Source organism: Saccopteryx bilineata, chromosome 3 (assembly GCF_036850765.1).
Source record: "Saccopteryx bilineata isolate mSacBil1 chromosome 3, mSacBil1_pri_phased_curated, whole genome shotgun sequence".
Classification (NCBI taxonomy): Eukaryota; Metazoa; Chordata; class Mammalia; order Chiroptera; family Emballonuridae; genus Saccopteryx; species Saccopteryx bilineata.
Window position 1 is genome coordinate 7,433,413 of NC_089492.1, and position 23,916 is coordinate 7,457,328.

Genomic DNA, 23,916 nt, shown 5'->3' on the forward strand with positions numbered 1-23,916 from the left:
AGGCAGAAGGGGAGGGAGTGGGAAGTAAGGGAGGCCCCTGCACTGCAGGAATGGAGGGCGCCTCTCAGACACCTTGTTGGTGACAGCAGGAGGGAGGCGGAGTTAGGTTCCAAGTACAAGGCCCTCACTGTCTCTGCCTGTGGTTTACCAGATCCAGCCCCCTCCAGCCGAACTGTGGCCCCTTGTTCCTCTGCTCTCCGCTGTTCCGTCCTGTGCACTTATATCCTGCCACCAGGATGGCTTTTCTGGACATTGTCATCCTTGATCCAGCTTGTCGTTCAGGTCTCACCGCAGCAACGAGGCCTTCTTAGGACAGGCCTAGTATAAAGAAGCTCCCACTTCCAGCACAACACCTGATTGTTTCCTGACAGCATTTACCAATAGTGGCAACTACACAGTTTACTGTTGTTTTTCCATTACTGTCTTCATCCCCTCACTAGAATGCAAGCTTCATGAGCACAGGGACCACCGGTGGCCTGCTCAGGGAACAATGGCCCTCTTGGTAGAAGCTCACTCCCCTGGGTTTAGCAATTGTTTCTATGAATGAGAATAGAAACTCGGGCAAGAGCTTGAATGACTGGCCTAGAGCACAAGTTAGGATGAAGCAAGAAACTAGGTAGGATTCGGTTCCCTGCTTTTCCTCTCTCTCCAGCCCTCTGTTCTCCCACGCGGGTGGCGGTGCTGCTATTCAAGGGCTGAGGAAGGTGGGCCTGCACTGTCCACCAGAATCATGAACCAGGAAACAGAGGGAATTGGGGCCACGATGCTACCACGGAGCAGAGGCTTCGCGGTGCTCTCGGCCTTGGCCAACCCAGCAACTTGGGTTTTACTTGGAAGCCCAGAAGCCGGGTTGGGAAGTGACTAGAAAACGTCAAGCTGCAGTGACCAGAAGTCAGAGAGGGAGACCCCCCTCCTCCCCTTTGCCTCTTCCCCTCCCACCTGACGCCGGCCCGGGGAAAGCCCAACGCCCACAGAAGCGCGGGGAGACCCTCGCCGCTGCGTGAGCCACGGGCCTAGGCGATCCCCGGCCCGCAAGGCGCCCAGGGGTAGGGGCTGCGGGGAGGGGCGGGGCGCCGTGGGGCGGGACAATGCGGCCCCACCCCGCGAGGGAGGGAGGAAGGGAGGTGGCGAGCGCTCAGCCCCCGGCGCTCGCTAGCTAGCTCGCTCGCTGACGGCTGCTGGTGCAGGGCTGAGGCTGGAGCAGGCGGGAGGGGTGCGGTGGGAGCGCGGAGGAGGGAGGAGGTGGCGGCGGCGGCGGCGCGTGTGGCGGTTGGGCGGCTGGCACTGGGCTTGTAAATAAACTGCGATGCTGTCTCAGGCTCGCCGGCCCGGGTGCCGCCGCCGCCGCCGCCGCCCGGGAGCGCCAGTGCCAGGCTCCCGCCGCCGCGCGCCCTAGCGCCTCCGCGCCCGCCTTGCGCGCCCTCGCCCGCTCTGCGCAGCTCCCCCGCCCGCGCCCCCGGGGTCCTGCGGCTGACCCACGCGGGATGTGACCCCCTTTCCCCCCGCCCGGCCGCCCCTGCTCCCCGGGGGGGCCGCCTTTGCCTGCTTTCGGGGCGGTGGGTGGGGAGGGGCGCGCGGATCATGGCATTGGAGTTCCCGGGCTTGCAGCCGCCGCCGCCGCCTAGTCCACGCACCCCGAGCGCCCCTTCTTCCCGGAGCAGCAGCGGAGAAGGCGAAGCGGCCGGCGGGGGCGAGGCAGATGGGGCTCAAGGCGCGCAGGGCGGCGGGGGCGGCTGGCAGCGGCGACGACGGGGGCGGCGGAGGCGGCGGGGCCGCTAACCCGGCGGGAGGGAACGCAGCAGCGGCCGGCGACGAGGAGCGGAAAGTGGGGTCGGCGCCCGGCGAGGTGGAGCAAGTCACCTTGGCGCTTGGGGCCGGAGCCGACAAAGACGGGACCCTGCTGCTGGAGGGAGGCGGCCGCGACGAGGGGCTGCGCAGGACTCCACAGGGCATCGGGCTCCTGGCCAAGACCCCCCTGAGCCGCCCTGTGAAAAGGAACAACGCCAAGTACAGGCGCATCCAAACTTTGATCTACGACGCCCTGGAGAGACCGCGGGGCTGGGCGCTGCTTTACCACGCGCTCGTGTGAGTACCTGACGTGCGGGGCGCCCCTTGGCGGCGGCGCAGGTTGGGGTTCGGGGTGGAGGCTGGAGCAGAAGACGGCTCTGAGGCTTTAAAATTAATGGGAGACCAGCCTGCCCTCAGTGCGTGTGTCTTTGCTGGGTAGGTCTGTGTATATGCGAACCACTCCCTGGGTGTTGGACCCCAGGGCTTGAAAGATCCAAGCGTGGTTCCTCAGACATTTTGGAGATTGGATTGGCATGTCGGTGTGCGCGCGGGTGCGCATTTATGGCACCTTCTCCAGATGCTGGTATCAGAGCTTAAAAAATTATGCCCCACCACCACCACCACCAATAAATGAACAGAGTAAAGCGGATCCTCCCTTGGGCGCTGTGTTTCTGTTTGGGGAGGGTCGCTTCTCTTGGGATCGCTATTGAGTTTGCTTGATACATCCTGGAGTTGGGGATGGGAGTTGCCCACTGTGTGTGTGTGTGTGTGTGTGTGTGTGTGTGTGTATTTTGCTTGTGCTACCCTTCTTAGGACTGCATCGTGGTATAGAAAAGATACTGGTGTTGCGCTGATTGGGGGGACTTGGACAGGTCAAAATGCAGATCTTTGGGGTTTTGGGGGGAAGTTGATGAGCGAGAGGAAGAGAGAGTGTGTATCTCAGGCTATAAGCTTAGACCCAGAGGCTTGGGTTTACCAGCGCCAGGAGGCGAGGGCCCCGTCGTGGGCTAATTTTTCTAACCATCTCCACTGAGACACCCTCGGCCTCAACTGCTGCCCTTTCTCTTGCTTTGGCTGGGCAGGAACACAGGGGATGTGAAGGGGCCTGGGCTGGAGGTTTGTCCCCCCTCCCCCGGGCACACTTCCCCTAGAAGTCTCCCTGCTAGTCAGGATGGAACTGTGTGGCCAGGGGAAGATGGAACTCCCCTCTGCACCCGCTTCAGTCTAGGTAGAAAATCCTCCTGCGTTTGGGGAGATGGAGAGGATGGTAGTGGTGGCTCTTCACTGGGGAGGGGAGATCAGGGCTGGCAGCTCACACCTCAGGGCTGGCAGGGCACTTACAGTTACCCCTTGCCTCCTGTCTGTGGCTTAGCCTTCCCAGTGACTGCTTCTTAAGAGGCTGGACCTTACCAGGGTTTGGGTGGAGAACTGGCCATGACCTTGACCGCTTTTGTGCTTTGGATATTCCTCTCCGCCCTCCTCCTTGGCTGGTGGGGCCAGAGGGAGTTCAGGAAGCCTTGGAGTTACACTACCTGCCAACCTTTCTTGGTTAGAATGCTTTTCCAGATTCGGCCACCAGGTGGGGTCGTCTGCACAGAACCTCTCAGTTGGCAACAGGTTTCTTCAGAGCGGTTCCTGTAGCTGGACAGGATGGGTGCCTCCCTGGAAACGGAAGCACTAGCAGGAGGGAGGGGGCGGCCAGCCTGGAACATGGATTTGGGGTGGGCCGTCCTTTGGCCTGCTCATGTATTTGCAGGTGTTAGTGGCGGAGAGAAGGGTTAGCAGTTGTGGCTTTTCCATTTGCTTTCTTCAGGTGGTAAAAAGGGATTAAAAATGCATTCACCTGCCTGTCCCTAGCACCTTTAGCTAAATTGAGGTGAAGTTAATACTGGAATATGTGGTAATAAAAAAGGCACAAAAGTTTATTGAGCGCACACAAAGATACACAGACTGACATGTTCTTTTGCGCACAAATGGGGTTCAGTAAGTTTGGCTGACTTCTGAACCTGGGGTCCCACTGGAGCTTGGGGGCTCAGTCTTTCTTCTTCCACCGTTTCCAGCCAGCACCCTGCCTTGCCTGGCCTGGCCTGGTCCAGTCTGGGAAGAGAGAGCTGAGGCCTGTGCCTGCCAGGGCCTCACTGACCCTCCCCTAGCATTATCTCACCACCCAGAAGCAGGTTTGAGAATGCCAAAACTTGTAGCCTCGGTTTCCCCAGGAAGATTCAGGAAAACCTAAGACAATGGGAGTTCGAAGAGTTGAATACCTAGCCAGGTACTTTTAAATGATCGCCATGGACCTGTGAGGTGGGAATTACTGTCTACATTTTGTTGATGAGGATATGAAGACTTCCAGAGATTAAAAACCCCCCACTTGTCCAAGCTCCCACAGCTAATGTTTCTGGGGCTCATATCTGAATGCAATGGGGCAGCTCTGTTTCCGGGCTTGGGTCCTCGTGCTGACCCGCTGCCAGCAATGGCAGGACTCTAGGTAGTTCACTGGGCGTCACCGGGTGTCCCCGACCCCATTGTGAATGCACAGCTCTTAGTAATGCCTCTGAACCCCCTTCCCAGCTCCCCGATGGCAAATGGCTAGAAATGGAATTTCGAATCAAAACAGGGACTGGTCAGAATTAGGGACACGTGCAGTGAGCTGGGAGGGTGGCGGCGGCACTGTGGATGCTGGTGATTCAGGGTTGTGCGGGAAAGCCCGTGTTGGGTTGGGGTTGAGCTCCTGATGTTCATTATACCTAGTGGATGCATTGTTCATCCTTCTTCCAGCTCGGGAGGAAGCCCAGTCAAGTGAACAAAATTGAACCTTTCATTGATGATTCAGAATTTTGCAAGGCACTGAAATCCGTGCTTTGAACCATCCATTATGCTGTTCTGGGCTATGGCTAATGGTATAAGGGGCCAGGAAATTGGACTGACCATGGTTCACAGTCTAGACCAGTGGTACTCAACCTGGTCCCTACCGCCCACTAGGGGGCGTTCCAGCTTTCATGGTGGGCGGTAGCGGAGCAACCAAAGTATAAATAAAAAGATAGATTTAATTATAGTAAGTTGTTTTATAAAGATTTATTCTGCCAAACTTTGCGAAAATCCGACATAAAGTACTTGGTAAGTTATTATTATTATATGCTTTAACTTGCTGTAACTCTGCTTTATAAATTTTATAAAGTAAAGTTACTTCCCTACTTTATAAATCACCATTACTGTGGAACCGGTGGGTGGTTAGAAAATGTTACTACTAACAGAGATACAAAAGTGGGTGGTAGGAATAAAAAGGTTGACTACCCCTGCTCTAGACCATGTTTTTTTTTTGTTGTTGTTGTTTTTTATGGGCCAGACCCATGAGATGCAATTTTCCCTTTCCCTATCCTAAAGGTAGAATATAGCCAATGTGGAAATCAGTGTTCCCCGCACCTCGACAATGTGCCCTTTGCCTTAAGTGCCCCTCTCCTACTTTGTCTGGGCTACCAATTTGGCCAGCTCTGGTGTCGCCTCCTCTGGGAGACGCTTCTCCCTGGTCCTCCAGAGGAGCTGGAACTGCCCCCTCTCTGCAGCGTCTCCAGCCATAGGACTGCCCGTCGCGTTGGATAGGGCTGCCTGCTCAGCTGTCCCACTGGACTGAGCTGCTGGAGCAGAGGGGCTGTGTTGTTCTTCAGCGTCCTCAGCCCCCAGCGGGCTGCGAAGCCCAGGACAGGTACTCAGTGAGCGCCTATTGAGTGGATGAGCGAAAGAAGGCTCGGATTCGCTAAGACTGTGTTCTGTACAGCTCTCCTATTATCACAACCACCAGCACAATACTAAGTAGCCAAGGTCAGCATTGTAGGATTGTAATGGTAAGAATGGCTCTCAGAAACCTTAGAAAGGGACTTTGGATAGGGGATAACAAGAGAGAGACCATGCTCTGAGCTCTCTAGGGCTGATGGCTCCCCTGTTCTTGTGGCCTTAGGGGCTGGAAAGGGTTCTGATGTTGCGGAAACCGTGCTGGAGGTGGAGCTCACGTCTGGCCTCGCCTTATTTACGTCTGTGACTTGGCATGAGCCAGGCTGGGGATAACCTGTAGTTGGGGATGATAACACATCCCTGGCACAAGGTGGTGTTTAGACTTAAGGAAAATAATGTATATGAATGGAATTATCCCAGCATCAGGCACTCTGTATTCATTAGTTGATTTTGAATCGGGGTCACCTTAAGTCATACACTCTGGCCAGTGGTCAGATGTCGCTTCCTTTTGGCATTGTCGCTGGAATTGGCGTTGCACAAGCTTCCTGCTTCCCTGCCCACCTCTCCACCGCTAGCTGGGTGTGACCGCTAGCTGGGTGTGACCAATCACTCCCCTCTTGACAGACGAAGGGGAAACAATCACAAGCAATGCCCACAGGTTGTCTTTTCATTTTGTTATAACCACATGTTTTACAAGGGGAACTCAAACCACACTCAACAGCAAGAAAACAATCTGATTTTCAGAAAGGGTAAAGGGCCTAAATAGACACTTTTTGAAGGTCAACAGGTCCATGAAAAGATGCTAACTAATCATCAGGGAGATGCGAATTAAAATCGCATGGAGATACCACTTCACACCGCTTAGAATGGCTCTTATGAAAAAGACAAGAGAGAAGTGTTGGCAAAGATGTGGAGAAAGAGGAGCCCGGGGCAGTGTTGGGCGTTGTAAATGGGGTGCAGCCATTATGGAAAACAGTATTGGTTGAGCTGCACGCACTTTCTTTTCATAAATAAAATTATTTTTCAGTTACAGTTGACATACAATGTTATATTAGTTCCAGATGTATGATACAACATAGTGATTAGACATTTATATAACTTATAAAGTGATTACGCTCATCATAAGGGTATCATCAATAAGTCAACAAGCAGTAAGCGCTGGCGAAGGTGTGGAGAAAAGGGAACCCCTGTGCACTGTTGGGGGGAATGCAGACTGGGGCCGCCACTGTGGAGAGCAGTATGGAGGAGCCTCAAAAAATTAAAAATAAAACTGCCTATGACTCAGGAATTCCACTTCTGGTTATTTATCTGAAGAATTCCAGAACACTAATTCAGAAAGACACATGCACCCCTGTGTTCACTGCAGCGTTATTGACGGTAGGCGAGATAGATACAGAAACAGCCCGCGTGCCCATCGCGAGACAGCTGGAGGAAGAGGATGCAGAGTGTACATCCAATGAGCAGACTTTCTTAGACTCGTGGATTCTCTGCAGACCTTGTTTCCAGGTTGCTCTCTGCCTTGGCCTCTGTCCAGGTAATGACAGTCATACAGTAGAAAGGTGAATCCGTTTCGAGGTCACACATGCCGAGTCCAGGGGCCTGCCGTGTGCCAGGCCAGTGGTGGACATAAGCCATAATTCTTTGAAACAGCTAACTTGCGGCAGCCTAGCAAATGCAGGGATAGAATGCCCGTGAGGAAGCCAGGTTGGCAGGCAGGGGAAGGCCCGTAAGCCTCCTGTGTTGTGTTAAGGAAAAAGATTCGGAGATAACAAGACTGAAGTGAACACCAAGGTCCGGGCCACCTCTGGTTTTGCAGGTGTCATGGGAGGCAGATCAGACCCCCCCCCCCCCGACTGTTGCCATGGGAGATATAGAGGAGTCTGCTTGAGATGTCTTCTCGAGAAAGCAAGTTGGGCTGTAACTCAGGAACCTGACGGCTCCTTGCAGGTAGTTTACGAGTGAGTCAGAGTCAACACGCAGTCGGCCCGCCCGCCCACCCGCGGAGTATCCCCCCCGAGTAGCTCTGCTTGGCTCCTTCCTGTGGGCTCCTGTCGATGATGAAGAAGATCTCAGGGCTGAGATCTCTGTTTCCTCCTCTCCTTTTCACCCTTCAAGAGACAAAATCATTTGGGCCCCGTAAGACGGTTGCGGTTGAGTTGGGGCATGTAATACCGCATATCAGTGATGAGCAAGGTTTTTACATTACTTCATAGTTTATTGTACCCCCCCCCCCGCACCTTTGGGAAGTGTCACCAGGGTACCTGCTCTGTGTGCCTGAGTGACAATAGCTGTCACAGCAGCTCCCTTCTTACAAATCACCAGGTCTGCTTTGCCTGAGCCCGTGTTGTATCGGAGAACAGGCAGCCTGTTCGTAGAGCCTCGAAGGGCATCGACCCCTTCGATTCTCTGCAAACTTGTCATAGCAGCGTAAGTCCATTTCCACCCTCTGGATGTCTTCTGAGGGGGACAGGGTGAAATATTATCCAGCGTGACTTGGAAACACCGAGCAGGGGAGCATGCCTATCCGGCCGCGCCGTCCGTACTAATGGAAAATCACTTAGCACTATCGCACGCGGCATCTCCCCCTCCTGCCCTTTCCCGACAGCCCAGCTTCTGCGTTCTCCCACCCACCTATGTTGGTGACAGAGGCTGCTTCCTGTAGTGATGTCAGTCCCAAAAGTGAAGCGGGCAGGCCGGAGCCGTCAGCCAGTCCCCTCAGACTGATCAGCCGACGGACACTTACCAGCGCCTTGTGGGACTGTGACGGGCCCGGTGCTGAGTCACCTGGCAGATCACAAACACCAGGGACCGTCAGGGCTGGACGGAGCTGTGGAGAGGAGGAAACCGAGGCCCAGGGCAGTTAGGAACAGAGGGAGGATGCAAACTCACGTCGTCTTCTCCCCGGCCGGTCCGTTCAGCCACGCCGGCTTCCCCTCGTGGTCCAGCCACTCCGGCCCAGCGAGAGAACTCTGGGTTGCGCCGATTAGGATCGGCCTCACAGGAACAGAAGAAGGAGGAAGGCCAGGTGCGGGCTGATCAGGTGTCCGTACACGGCTCCAGCTGGCCTCTTGTCAGGGAGGGCTTCTCTTCCTGCTGAAATTCCCGGGCCCAGACCCCCTCTTCCCTACCCCTCACCCCCAATCCAGTCCTCTGCTGTAAGAGCCTTACAACGTGATCTCTGATCTCTACTGAGCGCAACACTGAGTTGGGCCATTCAAAACCTTTAATAATAGTGATAACAAATGTTTGTATCCATTGTATAATGTCACCATCTGTTCCATTTATGGAAGCCTGACTTCTTTTCTCTTTTTTTTGTCTATTTTTGAAATTTTCCATTGATTGGGGGGTGGGGGGAGGATAAAGAGGGAGAGAGAAGCATCAACTCATTCTACCTCGTTCCATTTAGTTGTGCGTCATTGCTTGCCTTTCCTACGTGCCCTGGTGGGGGATCAAACCCACCACCTCAGTGCACCGAGTCGACTCTGTCCACTGAGCTACCCGACCAGGGCCTGGACTTACTGTCATGAATCACAATGACTGACACGTATAGAGTCATTTTCCCCTGTGCCGTGTTGGGCTAAGTACAGGTTCTCCTGAGGTTCTCCTGAGCGCTGTGCTGATTGGCTCTGCAGTCTCTAAAGTGTCCTTTTTCTTCTGAGGGCCTCAGTTTCTCATCTGACAAACCGCGCTGGTACTTCCTGCCTCGCAGGCTGTTGACAGAATTGAAGGAGGTGACTCTGACAAGTGCTCAGCAGGGTGCTGGCCTGGGACATTAGTCTGTGTCCCTCGAGAAGCCCCCTGCGTACGTGTAACACAGGGTTGCTCAGACTTGTTTTTATCATCCCCCCTTGGTGGAGTCTTTTTAGACATTTTTCCCTTTAATGGCCTCCTCTCGTGACATTTTAATACCCTGATATCCTGTTCTCTCTGGGCTTGACATATAAAAAGAGTAAGATGACCCCTCCCCGCCCCGAGAACCGATGATTCCGCTTGGAGGCCGTAGCACCCCCAGTGAGGATGCACGATGGAGGGGGCGACTCCAGGGAAAGCTGGAGAAAGAAGTGAAATTAGTGAAATTGGGGGATGTGGGAGGGTGGATAAGACAGGGAAAGGAATGTAGGCCGGAAGGCTGCGTCATCGGGCAGGTCACCAGGGCACTCCGCTGAAGCTCAGTCCCCCTGAGGAAGCCGGACGGGCTGTGTAGAACTCCATGGGTCCCTTGGTTCTGGGCTGCTCCCCTGGGACTTCCTCTCGGAGACAGAATGTGGGGTGTTGGCCACAGGTGATTTGTCCGTGAAAGGCCACCTTGGCAGGTGCTGGAGCGGGTGCTGAGGAGGTCTGAGAAGGCACCAGTGGCGTGGCTGCACACGGTCAGGTTCGTACGTGGAGGCAGCATTCTGGCTGGAGGTTCCCACATGTTTCTGCATTTTCTCCGTGGTTCTTAAGTAAAGGAAGTCTCCTGGCCTCGGGCTCCAGGTAATTCTGTGGAGCTTTCTCCCCTCATTAATCCTTCATTTAGGATCGTCATTCAGGGGAAAAAAAAGTCTGAATTAAAAGTATTTGTAAATAGGTCGATTCACTGTCTGGTACCTAAGGATGGCTCATCTTTGGAGCTCTTTGATGTGCCAGGATATGGGAGAGTTCTCAAAGGCACCCTGCAACGTGGCCGTCGTCTGCATGGTCCTGCGGGGTAAGGAGCCCCGTCCTTACGGAAACCGGGGTGTGCTCACATCTTACCGGTTCTCACCAAATCAGAAAGGAGAGTTATTTTAAATAAGCATGGGGAATTTCAGTCCTGCGGACACTCTCATCCTGGGTGGCTTTTCTGATACTTTCAAAAAGAATAAAGAATCGTACTCATTTATAATGTGTGCGAAACATTAGCATTTTCAAAACAAGATTCGAATAGCTATTCCAGCTGCTCGTACAAACACGTCATTGGTTGGGGACATGGCAGGGCCTTGGTTATGAGGTGTGGAGCCCTGACTTCCAACTTTTGCTTCCTGCCGGGTTCCTGGGGACCTAATAAACTTTCACCTTCCGGATTCTGGAACGTGAAAAGGAATTCTTCTTTGGGGCTATGATTTTAGCACCTTATTTGGCTGGGAGGAAATCTCATGGGAAATTATTAGATACTTTAAGTTTAGTATGCATGTCTCCAGGTATCTGTTGGTCAAATTCACGAGGCGATCATTCAGCAGACATGGATTTCGGGCCTCCCAGGCGCCAGGCTTTGGGCTAGGAAGAGGGGATCCAGGGATGAGTAAGCCAGTTTCTGCCCTTGGGGCTCTCCAGGTTGAGCAGGTAAATGCGTCAGCACAGCGGTGCGATGATACTCTCTTCTGTACACAGTAGATCCTCAGAGGACGTCCTTTCCTTACAATGTCAATGAGATGCGGTGGGCGCTTAACTCTTGTTTACGCGAATCAGCCTGTGGTAAAATTGGTTTCCTTATAGATATATGTTGTTTCGCCACAGTTCCAAGGACCTATTTAAGGTGTTTCGTGAGGACTTCCTGTGTATAGGCAGTCTGCTGAGGGTTCAAGTAAAGTTGTCAACACTGTTGAAATGAATCAGGGAAGTTGGCCATCAGAAGTAGATTTCATCACATGTACAGGGTTAAAGCCTGTTTCTTCCTGCATTTTCTCAGGTATAAACTGTGACTTTGATTTATTCCCGCACGAGAGGAACTGGGCTGGGATCTATGTAAGGGACAGTGGGATCGGGAAGCCGAGAGCTGGGCGAGCCTTGAGTCGAGCCGCTTGAAGAGGCTGAGGCCTGGTTTCCTGGCTGTCCCGTTAGTAAGTGCACATGCTTGTTCTCTGTCGTCCGGGGTCCAGTGTGACGCCTGGCACAACAGCCAGACCGAACGGGGGCTCTGGCTCTGCATGAAGGAGAAAGGTGGAGGAGTGGCTTCTGGGGTGACGCCCAACGCGCCTGCCATGTCGTGGCCACCGGGACCCCATTGCAGAGTCCGGGAGGGAGGAGTGACATCTCCCCATCTTCTCTCCCTGTCAAGTCAGTCCCTGGGCCCTGCTGGGATGGCCGCCAGGTCTGACCCCCTGAGGAGAGGGCTTCCGAGCTGTGTGCTCATGCCTTTCCCAGCCAGAGTGGTTGAGGGAGTGAGACCGGGTTCTGGAAGTCCTGGACACCCTGAGGGGCCTTGCCCTTTGGGATGTCCCAAGCAGCCTGCTGAGCCATAAAGAAGTGACTGGACCTTCCCTACTATGTGTGGTCAAAGGTACTGCCATGAACTCCAGTGGGTTGTTGGAGGTAGGGTGGCTCCAGGTAGCCTTGGGCGAGTTCCCCTTGGGTGGCCCTGCTCCTGATTCACTGTGCACCTGGACCAAGCTCAGTAGACCGGAGTGGTCCTAATGGAATGAATGGCCCCGGACCAGGAGGCAGGATAGCAGGACTCTTGACTTGGGCCCTTTGACATCACTTATGGAGGGTTCACCACAAAGTAAGCAGGGACAGATTAGACACGGTTCCTGTCTTCAAAGACGCTGCTGTCCAGATGGGAGGCAGATATGCACGTGACTGCACAGGGAGGCAGCCCACGTAGTCATGATGTGGGCTCTGCTGTCAGACTGAGCAATAATCCCCTGTTTTGGCACCTGTGTGAGCTCTAGCAAGTTGCTTCACCTTCCTGGGCCTCAAATTCTTCATTAATAAAATGGGATCGTATGGCTGGCCCCTCAGACCACTGTGACCACAGAATGGCCTAATGGCTGTAAAGCAGTGGATCCCATACTGTTGATGGGAATGGTAACAATAACAAATTACTCTCATGCAAAAGGTTGTAAGTCCAAGTACAACTGTGGGTTGGTTCTGAGATAAGACTGACAGGCTTCCTGGAGTAGGCAGCTTTTGAATTGGGCATAAAAAGATATAGTGATATCAGGGTCAAGGTTAGGGCTGAAGGTAGAAGGAGTAGCTTTGGCAAAGCCTTGGAAGTGAGCAGTGCAGCAGGTGAGTGAGGCATGGCCATTACCAGTGACTGAAGGTGGAGGTTCTTTGGGTGGGTGGGTGGGTGGTAGCTGAGTGGTGAGAGATGGTAGCTGGAGAGGTCAGACCTTCTTAAACTATGGAATCGCCGTGCAACGTTGGACAAGAAGCCCCCATGTCTCTGTGCCTTTCCTTCCCTGAAAAACCAAGTAGCTGGATACTTTTTTAGGGCTTCTCGGTGAAGAAGCTCTTTGTGTTCGGGTGGGACAGTTGCTCCTTGGGCAGGAATGTCACGCAGTTTGCAGGATTTTCAGCATGCCGGGCCCTGCCTACAGGATGCCACTGGAGCCGGTGAGTTGTGATGAACTAGACCACTCCCAGGATTTTCCAAAGGGTCTGATGGGACGGCCGTAGCCTCTGACGGCCGTGACTCTGTGGCTGGTGTCTCTGCCTCCGATTCCCAGCGTCAGTGACGAGTTAAAGCACCGGCACGAATGTAGGGGCTGGAAGATTGATGAACCTTGTGGGATTAGCCTAACCTGGTCTTTGAGCTGAAAGTTTGGCTCCGGTAAAACACCCACATACATCATTTCAAAAGTTGGGGAGAATGGAAGTTACTGAAAAACAAATCACATGCAGTTCAGGTGCTTGCGTGTGCACATAGGCGCGCGCACACACCTCTCAATCCCTAAGCCCCAGTGTTTGAAATGTTAATTAGTGTCGCTGCATGAAACAAATTAAGCTGGGGACCTTGTTGCTTCCATCTGGAAAAAAACAACACTGGAAAGTGCTGACTTCAGAAGAGGCAGAGCAGGGCCCTCGTTCCTGGGATGTCGCCAGCACGCAGACCCGCCCCAGCTGCGGAGCTCACTGTCCCAGGAGCCTGGGCCCCTTGGCTGGATGCAGAGGTGGTTTGTGGATGAAAACATGGCTTGTGTTTCAGATGAGGAAGGTCTGTTGGCATGGGGACTCTCGGCTAGCTTGCAGGTGTGTGAATCCCAGCTTGAGACCTTAAGCCAGCTGTACTCCTCTGGGTCTCTGTTTCCTCATCTAAAAATAGGGCTCTTGCCTGACCAGGCAATGGCACAGTGGATAGAGCATCAGCCTGGGATGCAGAAGACGCAGGTTCAAAACCCTGAGGTCTCTGACTTGCACGTGGGCTCATCCGGCTTGAGCCAGGGCTCACCATCTTGAGTGCGGTGTCGCCGGCTTGAGCCCAAAGGTTGCTGGCTTGAGCAAGGGGTCACTGGTTCAGCTTTAGCCCCTCAGTCAAGGCACATATGAGAAATCAATCAATGAACAACTAAAGTCCCACAAGAAAGAATTGATGCTTCTTATCTCTCTCTCCCTTCCTGCCTATCTGTCCCTATGTGTCTCTCTGTCTGTCTCTCTTGCTCAAACAATAATAAATCAATAAAAATAGGGCTAGTCATCATACCCACCTCCTGTGTGAACACGAGGCAGTGGAGGCTCAGAGAGGTTAGGTGGCTGCCCAGGGGCACCCAGCTGCTAGGCTGTGCAGCTGCAGGGAAGCTCAGATGGGCCTGAGTACAAGCCCTTGCCTCCCCTCCCGGCCCTTTCCTGAGCCTAGCTTCCTGAGCTGCGGCCCACCTGGCACCCCGACTCAGCCTTCAGTAGGCTCTGCCTTGTCAGGCTTGCCATGAGTATCCCAGCCAGATCGTGGCTCCGTTGCAGGCAGGAGCCGTGCACGGTGTTTTCCTATAATCCACAGAGCCAGGCAGGACTCTGGGCACGGGGAGTCCGTGTTTAACAAACACTGTGGACTAATCTCCTTGGCCTTGTAGCATCCATGCCAAGTTCCAAACAGAACCCAGATCTGAACACGGGCACCGAAAGCCGCTGTTGGAACGCTGAGTGTGGCTGACTTCCGTGGGGACTTGGCAGCCACCGAGGAAGGTTCTGGGCTCTGGTTGGCCCAGGTCAGATCCATGGCCATTTTCTCACAACCGTCCCGGCCAGCTAGCAGATTTTAGCCAGAGCCTGTTGCGCGTGGACTCTGGTCCAGGCGTTACGCTGGTGGCTGCCTGTGCTCAGGGATGGACATGAGCAGATCGATGGGAGTTGACCTGTGGTGGTCCAGCTTTCTGGAAAGGTGGGAGTAGCAGGTTGTAGGGGAACCGGGAAGGGGCTGGCTGGCTTCTGAGCCTGGAGTCTGGGGGCTCCATCAGCCTTGCAGGGGCCTCTTGGGAGTGCAGCCCCCTGGCGTTGAGCCTCAGGCTCTGTTGTAAGAAGAGCAGAGGATTCAAAGGTCTCTGTGTCATGGTCTCTGGCCTCATGGAGCCCATCTAATGGCTGTAGGCAGCCCAGCGTCTCTGGCCTCATCTCCTGCAATACCTACCTTCTCTTCCCGCTACCCCTTTTTGCTCACCTGCACCCGGTCCCCACCTGGCAGGCAGTGTGCCCTTTTCCAGTTTGTATTAGACCAGGTACCCACAGCTCGAAGCCCCTGGGTGGCCGTCTGTTAACCTTGGCACAAACCCCTGTCTCTTTGCTAAGACTCATAGGCCGGAGGACTGTGTCCCTGGCCCCCACCACCTCTCCCGGGCTGTCCGCAGTCCCAGCTTACTGCAGCCTTGCTCAGAGCACACTGGGTCCTACCTCCCTTGGGTTAGGGCCTCGGCTCTTACGTTTTCTCTGCCTGAAACGCTGTCCCTCAACTTGTATAAAGTGGCTTTTTTAATTTCCGGTGGGGCCTTCCAAGTCAGACTTCACTGTTTTTATATCCTTCAGAACACCCTGTCGCCTGGCCTGTGGTGGCGCAGTGGATAAAGTGTCGACCTGGAACACTGAGGTCACTGGTTTAAAACCCTGGGCTTGCCCAGTCAACGCACATATGGGAGTTGATGTTTCCTGCTCCTCCCTACTTCTCTCTCCTCTCTCTCTCTCTCTCCTCTCTCTCTCTCTCTCGTCTCTAAGAAATGAATAAATAAAATCTTAGAAAAAAGAACACCCTTCATAAGCTGTAATAAGCATAAACTCAAAGTTATGTTTATTTGTTTCTCTTCACTAAATTGTGAGCTCCAGGTGACCAAGGGCTATGTCAAATTCACTGGGTTGTCCCACTCCTGGCTTGGGGTCTCTCCACAGTGTGTGTTTGTTTGTTGACTGACACAATGGCGTAGGCCCTAGTAGACAGACTGTCTAGGGGAGGGTGAGCAGGACAGCCTAATACTGCTGTCCTGTTTGATCGATGGAGGTGCATCTTGGCTGGAGGGAGGAAGTGAGGAGGGCTGTGAGCCTCACTTCCGGATGTCGCAGGTCCTGTGCTGGGGGTGGGACTGCCTGTCCATGCTTTCATGGGACGGTGCAGGAGGCAGTGGTAGAAGAACAGGACCACCTGCTGATGAACCCTAGAGCTTGGTACCAGTGGGGCTTGATTGCAGGGGGATGACTGGCTTGGAAGGAAGGGCGTTGACTCATCTTTGCTGGAAGTTCTCTGCGACAGGGATAAAACAGCCCTGGATGGGATAGTGTACAGCCTTACAAAGGAAGGAAATCTGACACATGCTGCGACAGGCATAGGCTTTGGACACGTCATGCCGAGTGAAATAAGCCGGGCGCAGAAGGGCATATATTATATGGCTCCACTTTTATGACCACTTTGCGGGGCCTGAAATCAAAGGCAAAACCCTGTGAGGCTGAGGGGGAGCACCCTGCTCTCTGGCCGGAGGGGAGGCAGCTGGGAAGCCAGTGTGAGCTGAGGACGGAGAGCTGGACGTGGCCGGGAAGCCGGATGAGCCGAGGACGGGGAGCCGGACGTGGCCGGGGAGCCGGCGTGAGCCGAGGGTGGGGAGCCGGACGTGGCCGGGAAGCCGGCGTGAGCCGAGGGTGGGGAGCCGTGAGGACGGGGAGCCGGATGTGGCCGGGGAGCCGGATGTGGCCGGGGAACCAGTGTGAGCCGAGGACTGGGAGCCGGATGTGGCCGGGGAGCCGGATGTGAGCCGAGGAGCCGGATGTGGCCGGGGAGCCGGATGTGGCCGGGGAACCAGTGTGAGCCGAGGACTGGGAGCCGGATGTGGCCGGGGAGCCGGTGTGAGCCGAGGGTGGGGAGCCGTGAGGACGGGGAGCCGGATGTGGCCGGGGAGCCGGATGTGGCCGGGGAGCCGGCGTGAGCCGAGGACAGGGAGCCGGACGTGGCCGGGAAGCCGGTGTGAGCCGAGGGTGGGGAGCCGTGAGGACGGGGAGCCGGATGTGGCCGGGAAGCCAGCGTGAGCCGAGGACGGGGAGCCGGATGTGGCCGGGGAACCAGTGTGAGCCGAGGACTGGGAGCCGGATGTGGCTGCGTAGACCACAGCGGACAGTTTAGTCTGACGGTGGGGCCTCTGGGTTTCCCAGGAGGGGGTGGTGTGTTCAGATTGGATGTCTTTGCTGTTGGGCGGAGAAGGGATGGGGTGCCGGGATATGCGTGGTGGCGAGCTGTTCCAAGATGGCGGCTGCAGCTCCGAATGGGGCTGTTTCTTAGGCTCCTGCTTTGGGCTGGGAGGTGCGCATGGCTCTCTAACCCATCGAATCTCTGCAGCAGCTTTGCTAAACTGCATCGCACTATCCCCACGTTGCAGTTGAACAAGCATGCTCAGAGAGGTCCAGTGATTTGCTCAGGGTCCCAGAGGCAGATGCAGCCAGGAATAGCCAGCCTCACAGCCTGAGCTTTCCCCACTGTGGCCGTGGCCACACACTTCCCTCTCCAACCAGCAAGGCCCCCCCCCCCCTCACACATACTCTCTCTCTAGCCTTCAGGAGCCCAGGGCCAGGGTTGACATTTGTGTTCAAGATGACTTCCTTCCTGCTCACAATAAATGTCAAACCTAATGATGAAAGTGACTCAGCACAAAATAGAGTTTGGGGTGAGGGCAAAGAAAGAGCTGTGTAGAAACATTTGCAGATGGATTAAAAATTCGAGTCCACCAGCTTATGCCAGCATACTTGGAAGTTTGGGAAGTATTTTTAGACCACGAAATCCAAATGGCACAGACCGTGGGTTGGGAAGATGGGAATACGAAGATTAGTTTGCTCGCTGTGACCAGAGGTGGCTTTGTTGGGTTTCTCCTTAGCTAGAAAATAGTATCCTAAAGGCAGACTCTTCCTCCTTTTACATTTATTTTTATTTTTCTCCTTTCACATTAGTGGACCCAGAGCTCAGCAACCTGCTCTTCGAAGCTGCTGGAGAGACCTCCATGCTGTTTGGCATTTAAATCCTCTTGGCATTTTTTGAGGCTGGTGAAGGCAGCCCCACTTGAGCCAACTGAGGCATGCCAGGGCCTGGGCCCCCAGGGCGACCCAGAGCAGGACTGATGGAGGAGCGCGGCTTTGCCTGGAGCCAGGAGCTGGAGGCCACCCCGACACGAGTCGGCATCTCTGCATTCTCTCCCCCACGTGGGGGGTCCGTGGTCACCCACAGCATCTGAGCTTTAGACACTCTCTCTGGCTTCCCATTCATCGCTATTCCTTTTGGCTCATGTCCTCAGTCCCTGGGGAGGGCCTGACCTGGCTTCTTCGGTCCTCACGTGAGGGACTCAGGTGCCCCACTGCTGGATGCCCCTTTCCAACCTGTGTCCTTAGGGGTAAGGACCGTGTGACAGCTACTTGCACACAGGGAACAGAGTCATCCCCCACCCCTTCCCCACCCCCCAAAAGGCAGGAGTGCTTTTGAAAACCTTCGACAGTAGAAACTGGCATGTATCGAGCATTTCTGTGTCACCGGGCACTTTCCCACATGCTCCACCTGTGTGAACTCTTTAAATCCTCGCCACAGGTGCACGGGGTGGTGCCATTAAACGGGAAATAAAAAGAGGATTTGGTGGCCCTGTGGGATTATGGGGATGACAAAAGAGATGGCACTTACTTGTCAGCAGCTTAAAGTCATGGCCAGCGTGTCTCACTTCCTCAGTGCTAACTTCCATCCCTTCAGTAGGCTTTTCCTCGTTTTCACTTGGATTGAAGGAATGTGCATGATATTCAAGCCCCCACATCATACTGGCAGGTTTGAAAGGGGAAGCCACAGCCCGCCCCGTCGGGCCGTCCTGAACCCCGCCCTCAGAGGGGGCACCTGTCTGCCCTGAGCCCCGCTCCTGGAGGGGACACCTGTCTGTCCTGAGCCCCGCCCTCAGAGGGGGCACCTGTCTGCCCTGAGCCCCGCCCTCAGAGGGGGCACCTGTCTGCCCTGAGCCCCGCTCCGGAGGGGACACCTGTCTGTCCTGAGCCCCGCTCCGGAGGGGACACCTGTCTGTCCTGAGCCCCGCTCCGAAGGGGGCTCCCGTCTGCCCTGAGCCCCACTTCTGCCCTGAGCCCCGCTCCGGAGGGGTCGGCCGTCTCCGTCTGTCCTCAGCCCTCCTGGTGGTCTTTCCTGGGCTGTAAGTCGCAGGCTTGTTCTGCTGTCCCTGGGTGAAGCGTTTGCTGGGTGAACTTTAGGCATTTTTATTGACTTCCTGTCTATCTCTACTCCTTATGGTTTCTGTTCTTTGGAAAGTCTTCTCTCTTCTCCACTACCCTACCTCCTCTGCAACTTGCGCCTCATCTACTTCTCTTCCCTCAGTCCCCCTTGCCGTCTCTCTCTCTCCCCTCAGGCCGGCGGTCACCCTGTGGGTCCTTCCTCCTCCGTCCAGAGCCGCCCCTCCCCGATTTCCTCTCCACTCTCTCCTTTTTCTGTTTTCTTCCAATTTCTTGTCCACATCTCCTTCCCAGACACCTTGAGCGACCCCTGTTCTAAGGGGTCTTTATTCCGACCCTTCTCTACTCATTCTGCCTCATCCCGGAGTCATTCATAGCCACGTGATCACTCATTTTAAAAAATCTTTTTCTTGCATGCGAGCATTACCATCTGAAGCTTATGGAACGCGCTAGGGCATACGTTTTGTGGGTTCCCCCGTTGTGGACGAGAGCAGCGAGCAGAGGAGGATTCTGGGGCGGACTCGGTATCACTCAGGAGAGAGGGAGGGCCACATGCACGAGCTTGTTCAGGGCCGGGCCCCCCGGGATGCACCCTCAGTAACCCCAGCAGGGTGCCTGATCCCAGGAGGGCTCAGCACATGTTGTATGAGCGGAATTGGCCAAAACAAAAGTCACATTCAATGTAATTGGGTGCATTGGACATTTCTTTCTCTCGTGTTCTGAGTTCTTGAGGCCTTGCATGTGGACATGCACACACACACACACACACACACACTCATACACATCACCCATGTGGCTCTGGCTTTCAGTTCATCTCCTACATGTTTATTTTTTCTTTGGCTTTCTATAAGTCCCCATTTCTGTTTGGGAGGGAGCCCACTGGTGACGCGCCGTGGGTGGTTTTTGTCCTCCCGACGCCCTGGATAATTGATGGGCTTTGAGGTAGAGCCCTGGCCCCTTGGTCTGTCAATATGGAATATACATCGCTTCCCATACAGAATAGCTCTCCAGAGTTGCAGTAAATCCTCTGGAAATTACCTGGGACTAACTACAGGTTGGTGAAGGGCCAGTCTTTACGCGTCCCTGGGGAGTTTCTGCTGACGTGTGGACGTGTGGCTTTCATGGCATCCCAGGGCCATTGGGTTTTGCCTAAGGACACACAGCTGACTATGGGCAGAGGAGACCTGGGTCCCCTGTCCTTTCATGCCCTTTGCTCCATCCCTTTCCGGTCAGGGTGCCCCTAGTTCAAGCCGGTGTGCCAGGCTGTTTTGCACGGCGCTTCCCAGAGCCGGTGTCCATCGGGCAGTTATCTCAGTGGCCACAGGTGAAGCCTTGCTTCCCAGGGACAGGGTGTTGGTGGAGCAGCGCCCGTCCTCAGCCATGTTACACCCACGGTCACGGCCCTGACGGTAAACCCTCGCAGTCATCCTGTGCCTTCTTGCTCACAGCCTTCTTTGGAGCCTTCCTGATTTCAGCTCTCTCAAGTGATTCAGTTCTATGATGTAGGTTTTGTTATTTTACTTCTCCAGTTTTACGAGTAAGGAAGCCGAGGCTCAGAAAACTGACGCAATGCGTCCAAGTTCAAGCTCTGGCTGTTGGCCTGCAGGTTTCATGCTCTTAGCCTGTGCACAGCGCTGCCTTCTCACTGTGACTATTCCCAACCGTCTGGAATAATATTAATGACACTGTTATATTCGGTGTAGACACTCTCAGCCAGGGACAGGACAGATGACCTTGGTCATAGCGTCAAGACACATGCTCAGAATTTCCAGTGTGGAAACAGGGCTTAATGCTAGGAGTGGGGCGTGGTGGCCGGGTGAAGGCAGGATGGGACACAGAGAACACCGAGAGAAAGCCCAGAAGGGGCGTGGGCTAACCCGAGTGGAGGAGCACTGGCTTAGTGCTTTGCCCTGGCGTTCTCAGCTCTCACACCTTGCTGGAAGCTGGGAGGGATGGAGGGACGGTACCTTCTCCATGTTATAATCCAGAGGGTAGGCCCTGGAGCCAGAAGGCCCGGGATCAGATCCCAGCCCTGGAGCTTACCAGCTGTGTCACTTCGGGCCATTGACTTAACCTCTCTGTGCCTCCCAGGTTTCTGATCGGAAGCAAGGGGACACAAATCGGCCTCGGTATGAGGATCACGGTGCTTGGTGTTTGTGAAGCACAGAGAATATTGCCTGGCTAGCTTAGCGGTGAGAGTAGATGTTTGGGAAATAAACGAGGAAGTGGGGAGAAGAATCTCACGCAGGCTGGATGACTGCACGGGGCTCCCAGGGGGAGCAGGAGCAGGACCTGAACCCAGGACCTGACCCAGGACCTGAACCCAGCACTCCCAGGTCAATCCAGTATAAATCCAGCCTGCTTTCCTCCTATCTCACGAGCAGCTGCAAAATCGAGAAAACGAAATGCAATATAACAAAACCCGTCTTCCCCAGGGGCTGTCTGTGGTGTGAGATGAGGACCCCAGTTACGGTGTGTGTCTGCCTGGAATCGTGGGGCGGGGGCTTTGGGAAGGGATGGTGGGGTCGTGGGGGGTGGAGGTGATGGACTGTCAACCATGCCCTGGTCCACAGGCTTTCCAAGGACCCGGGCTCTCACCCGTCTCTGGCATATGGGCATGTCTGTCCTGGCCCCTTTTCAAGTCCCTTCGATTCTCATTGATGCTGTTTTCAATTGAATTATCCTTAGCCCTAAAATCTACCCAATTAAAGAGGCAATTTTCTGTCCTCTCCCTGGAAGTGATTGCTTACCTACCTGGTGTGGTGCTGTGAAGGCGAACGGAGCTGGGTGATTACTGGGGGCCACCAGCTCTAACGGGCGGGCTGGGGCGGCAGGGAGCGGGTTCCACTGTGGGGAGGACATCTACAAAGCCCACCCACCACCACCGAGGCGGGCTAGTCTCGTGCGGTCTGTTCCCGCCCCTCCCCCACCTCTGTTTCCCAAGGTTACGCTCAAGCAGGTCTCAGTGATCGCTCCAATTTGTAATTCTAATTTCCTTGGAAATGGGACTAAATAGAGCATTTGTCACTCCTCTCCGTGTGGATTAGCAGCCAAAGAGGAGGATTTATGGGCTCCATGGATCTCGCCTCCCGAGGCAGAGGCCCGTCTGAGGCAGAGGCCCGTCTGAGGCCGGGGTGCCGCGTCCGAGGCCGGGGTGCCGCGTCCGAGGCAGGGGTGCCGTGTCCGAGGCAGGGGTGCTGCGTCCGAGGCCGGGGTGCCGTGTCTGAGCACAGGTTTTCAACCAAAGAAGGGGGTTGGGGGGGGCTGGGTGTTCTCAGTTAAAATATATTTTTTCTCTAAATCTAGAGGAAAGAAAAACACATCCTGTTAAAACTTCAGGTTGCCAGGTTGTGAATAAAATGGGAAGCAGGACGATGACGTTTAAAAGTGAAATGCTCTCCGCACAGTGGAGGGGCCTTCCTGGACTGGGTGTTGACTCGGGGAAGGAGGAGGCTTTGGCTTGGTGGCGTCACTCGAAGACTGGCCCCGTTGGGAGCACGCACGCGTGGTGGCTCCCCCAGGCCGGGTACGGAGCAGGCTTTCCAGGTGGCTTGTTGTGGGGATGAATGGAGAGAAAGTCCAGCCCATCTCGGTTGAAGCCGGCATTCGAGAACTTTGTTGTTGGAGGTTAGAGAGCTGGTCTTGCCCCCTTTTGTGCAGATGTATGTAACACCTGCTACATGCCAGGCTCGGAGATGGGCACCGGCGGAGCCAACAGTGAACCGACCCCAACGGTTCTCTGACTCCACGGAGCCTATAGCTAGTGGGAAGACAGCGTTCAAGGGATCATAGAAACTAATGCAGAGTTACCACCGTGCGTGCTCCAGCGGGGAGATGCCCGGTGCATACGGGTCCTCGGGGGACTCGGTGGGCTTTGCAGATGGTGGGACCGAGATGCAGAAAAACAACGTGGTTCCCTCTTTGAGGTCTTTCGGAGCTGGGAATGGGACAGCCGGTGTCAGGTAGGGACCCGTACTGGCATCCTTGGCTGAAACACACAGTTGTTAGGACTGTAGGCAGGTCGCTTCCCCTCTGACCACAGCGATTGTCTCGTCCGGAGGATGGGGCTGATCTGACCTGCTGGCTGGGACTCTGTGGGATGAAGAGGGGGAGCCCCACGGGCATCTGGCCGGGCAGAGAGAAGCCTTTCACAACTGACACACTGAGTTTCGATTTCTTTCAGTAGCGCGGTCTCTCCGGCCACAATGTCATTCACGATCCCTGATAAATAGGGCTTGCTAGGGCTGGGCACTGTGGTCTGCAGGCTTCACTCATGGTGTTGTCCCCTGAGGGCCCTGTCCTCTCTGTTGCAGAGAAGGGACGTGAGGCAGGAGAGTTTGGGTGACCTCCCCCACCAGGGTCTTGTGCTTGGGAAGTGGCAGAGGTGAGTGTGACCACACTTGTTATAGGGGACAGGTCGTGCAACTTTGAGCCCCAACTTCCAGTGAGTGAAGTGGACAGAGAGCTGCACCTCACTGGGGTGGTGAGCAGCAAGTTCACGCGTTCATTATCATCGGATCAGTGGTCTGGATGCCCTTGAAGGGCTCCTTGAACTTCTCACATCCCTTCTTAACTATTGCCTCCTGGCCCTATGTCCCGCCCTACCCGGCCCCATGCTGGCTTGTCCTTGCCCGTCTACACTGTCCCCTCGGACATGGTGGGTGATGAGCAAATATTTGTGGAACTAATGAGTGCCACCCATGTGAGATTGTACGCCCAGAGAGCAGAAACTTTTCTGATCCAGAAAGTCTTACAGAGGTTCATGTCATTTCCATGTGATGGTGACTGTCATCCCGTCTCCATGACCCAGCTGCTTCCTGGGTCACCTCCTTCTTGAAGCCTCCCCTGGTTTCTTTGACCCAGTAATCCATTTTCCTCTCATGTCTTGAATATGATCTGTGCACAGTTCTTCCATCTAAGAGTTGCCCTTTCCTCTTATAGGAGATGGCGTGTAGAAGGTTTCCTGCATTCAGATTGTTTTGACTGGAGTTAAAAAAAAATCTCAGTTGATTTGGAGTAAGCCATGTTTTCGTTTGAAGGATA

At 54.7% G+C, this 23,916-nt stretch overlaps 1 protein-coding gene across 1 annotated transcript in view; it reads left to right on the top strand.

The window, feature by feature from the left end:
- Positions 1–1,274: 1,274 nt before the first annotated feature.
- The window catches only part of KCNQ3 (potassium voltage-gated channel subfamily Q member 3), a 213,860-nt gene continuing 191,218 nt past the window's right edge, over positions 1,275–23,916 (top strand). The window contains exon 1 of the mRNA XM_066265643.1: positions 1,275–2,085. Coding sequence (XP_066121740.1) covers positions 1,700–2,085 — 386 coding nt within the window. The 5' untranslated portion in view covers positions 1,275–1,699. The remainder of the gene's footprint in view (positions 2,086–23,916) is intronic.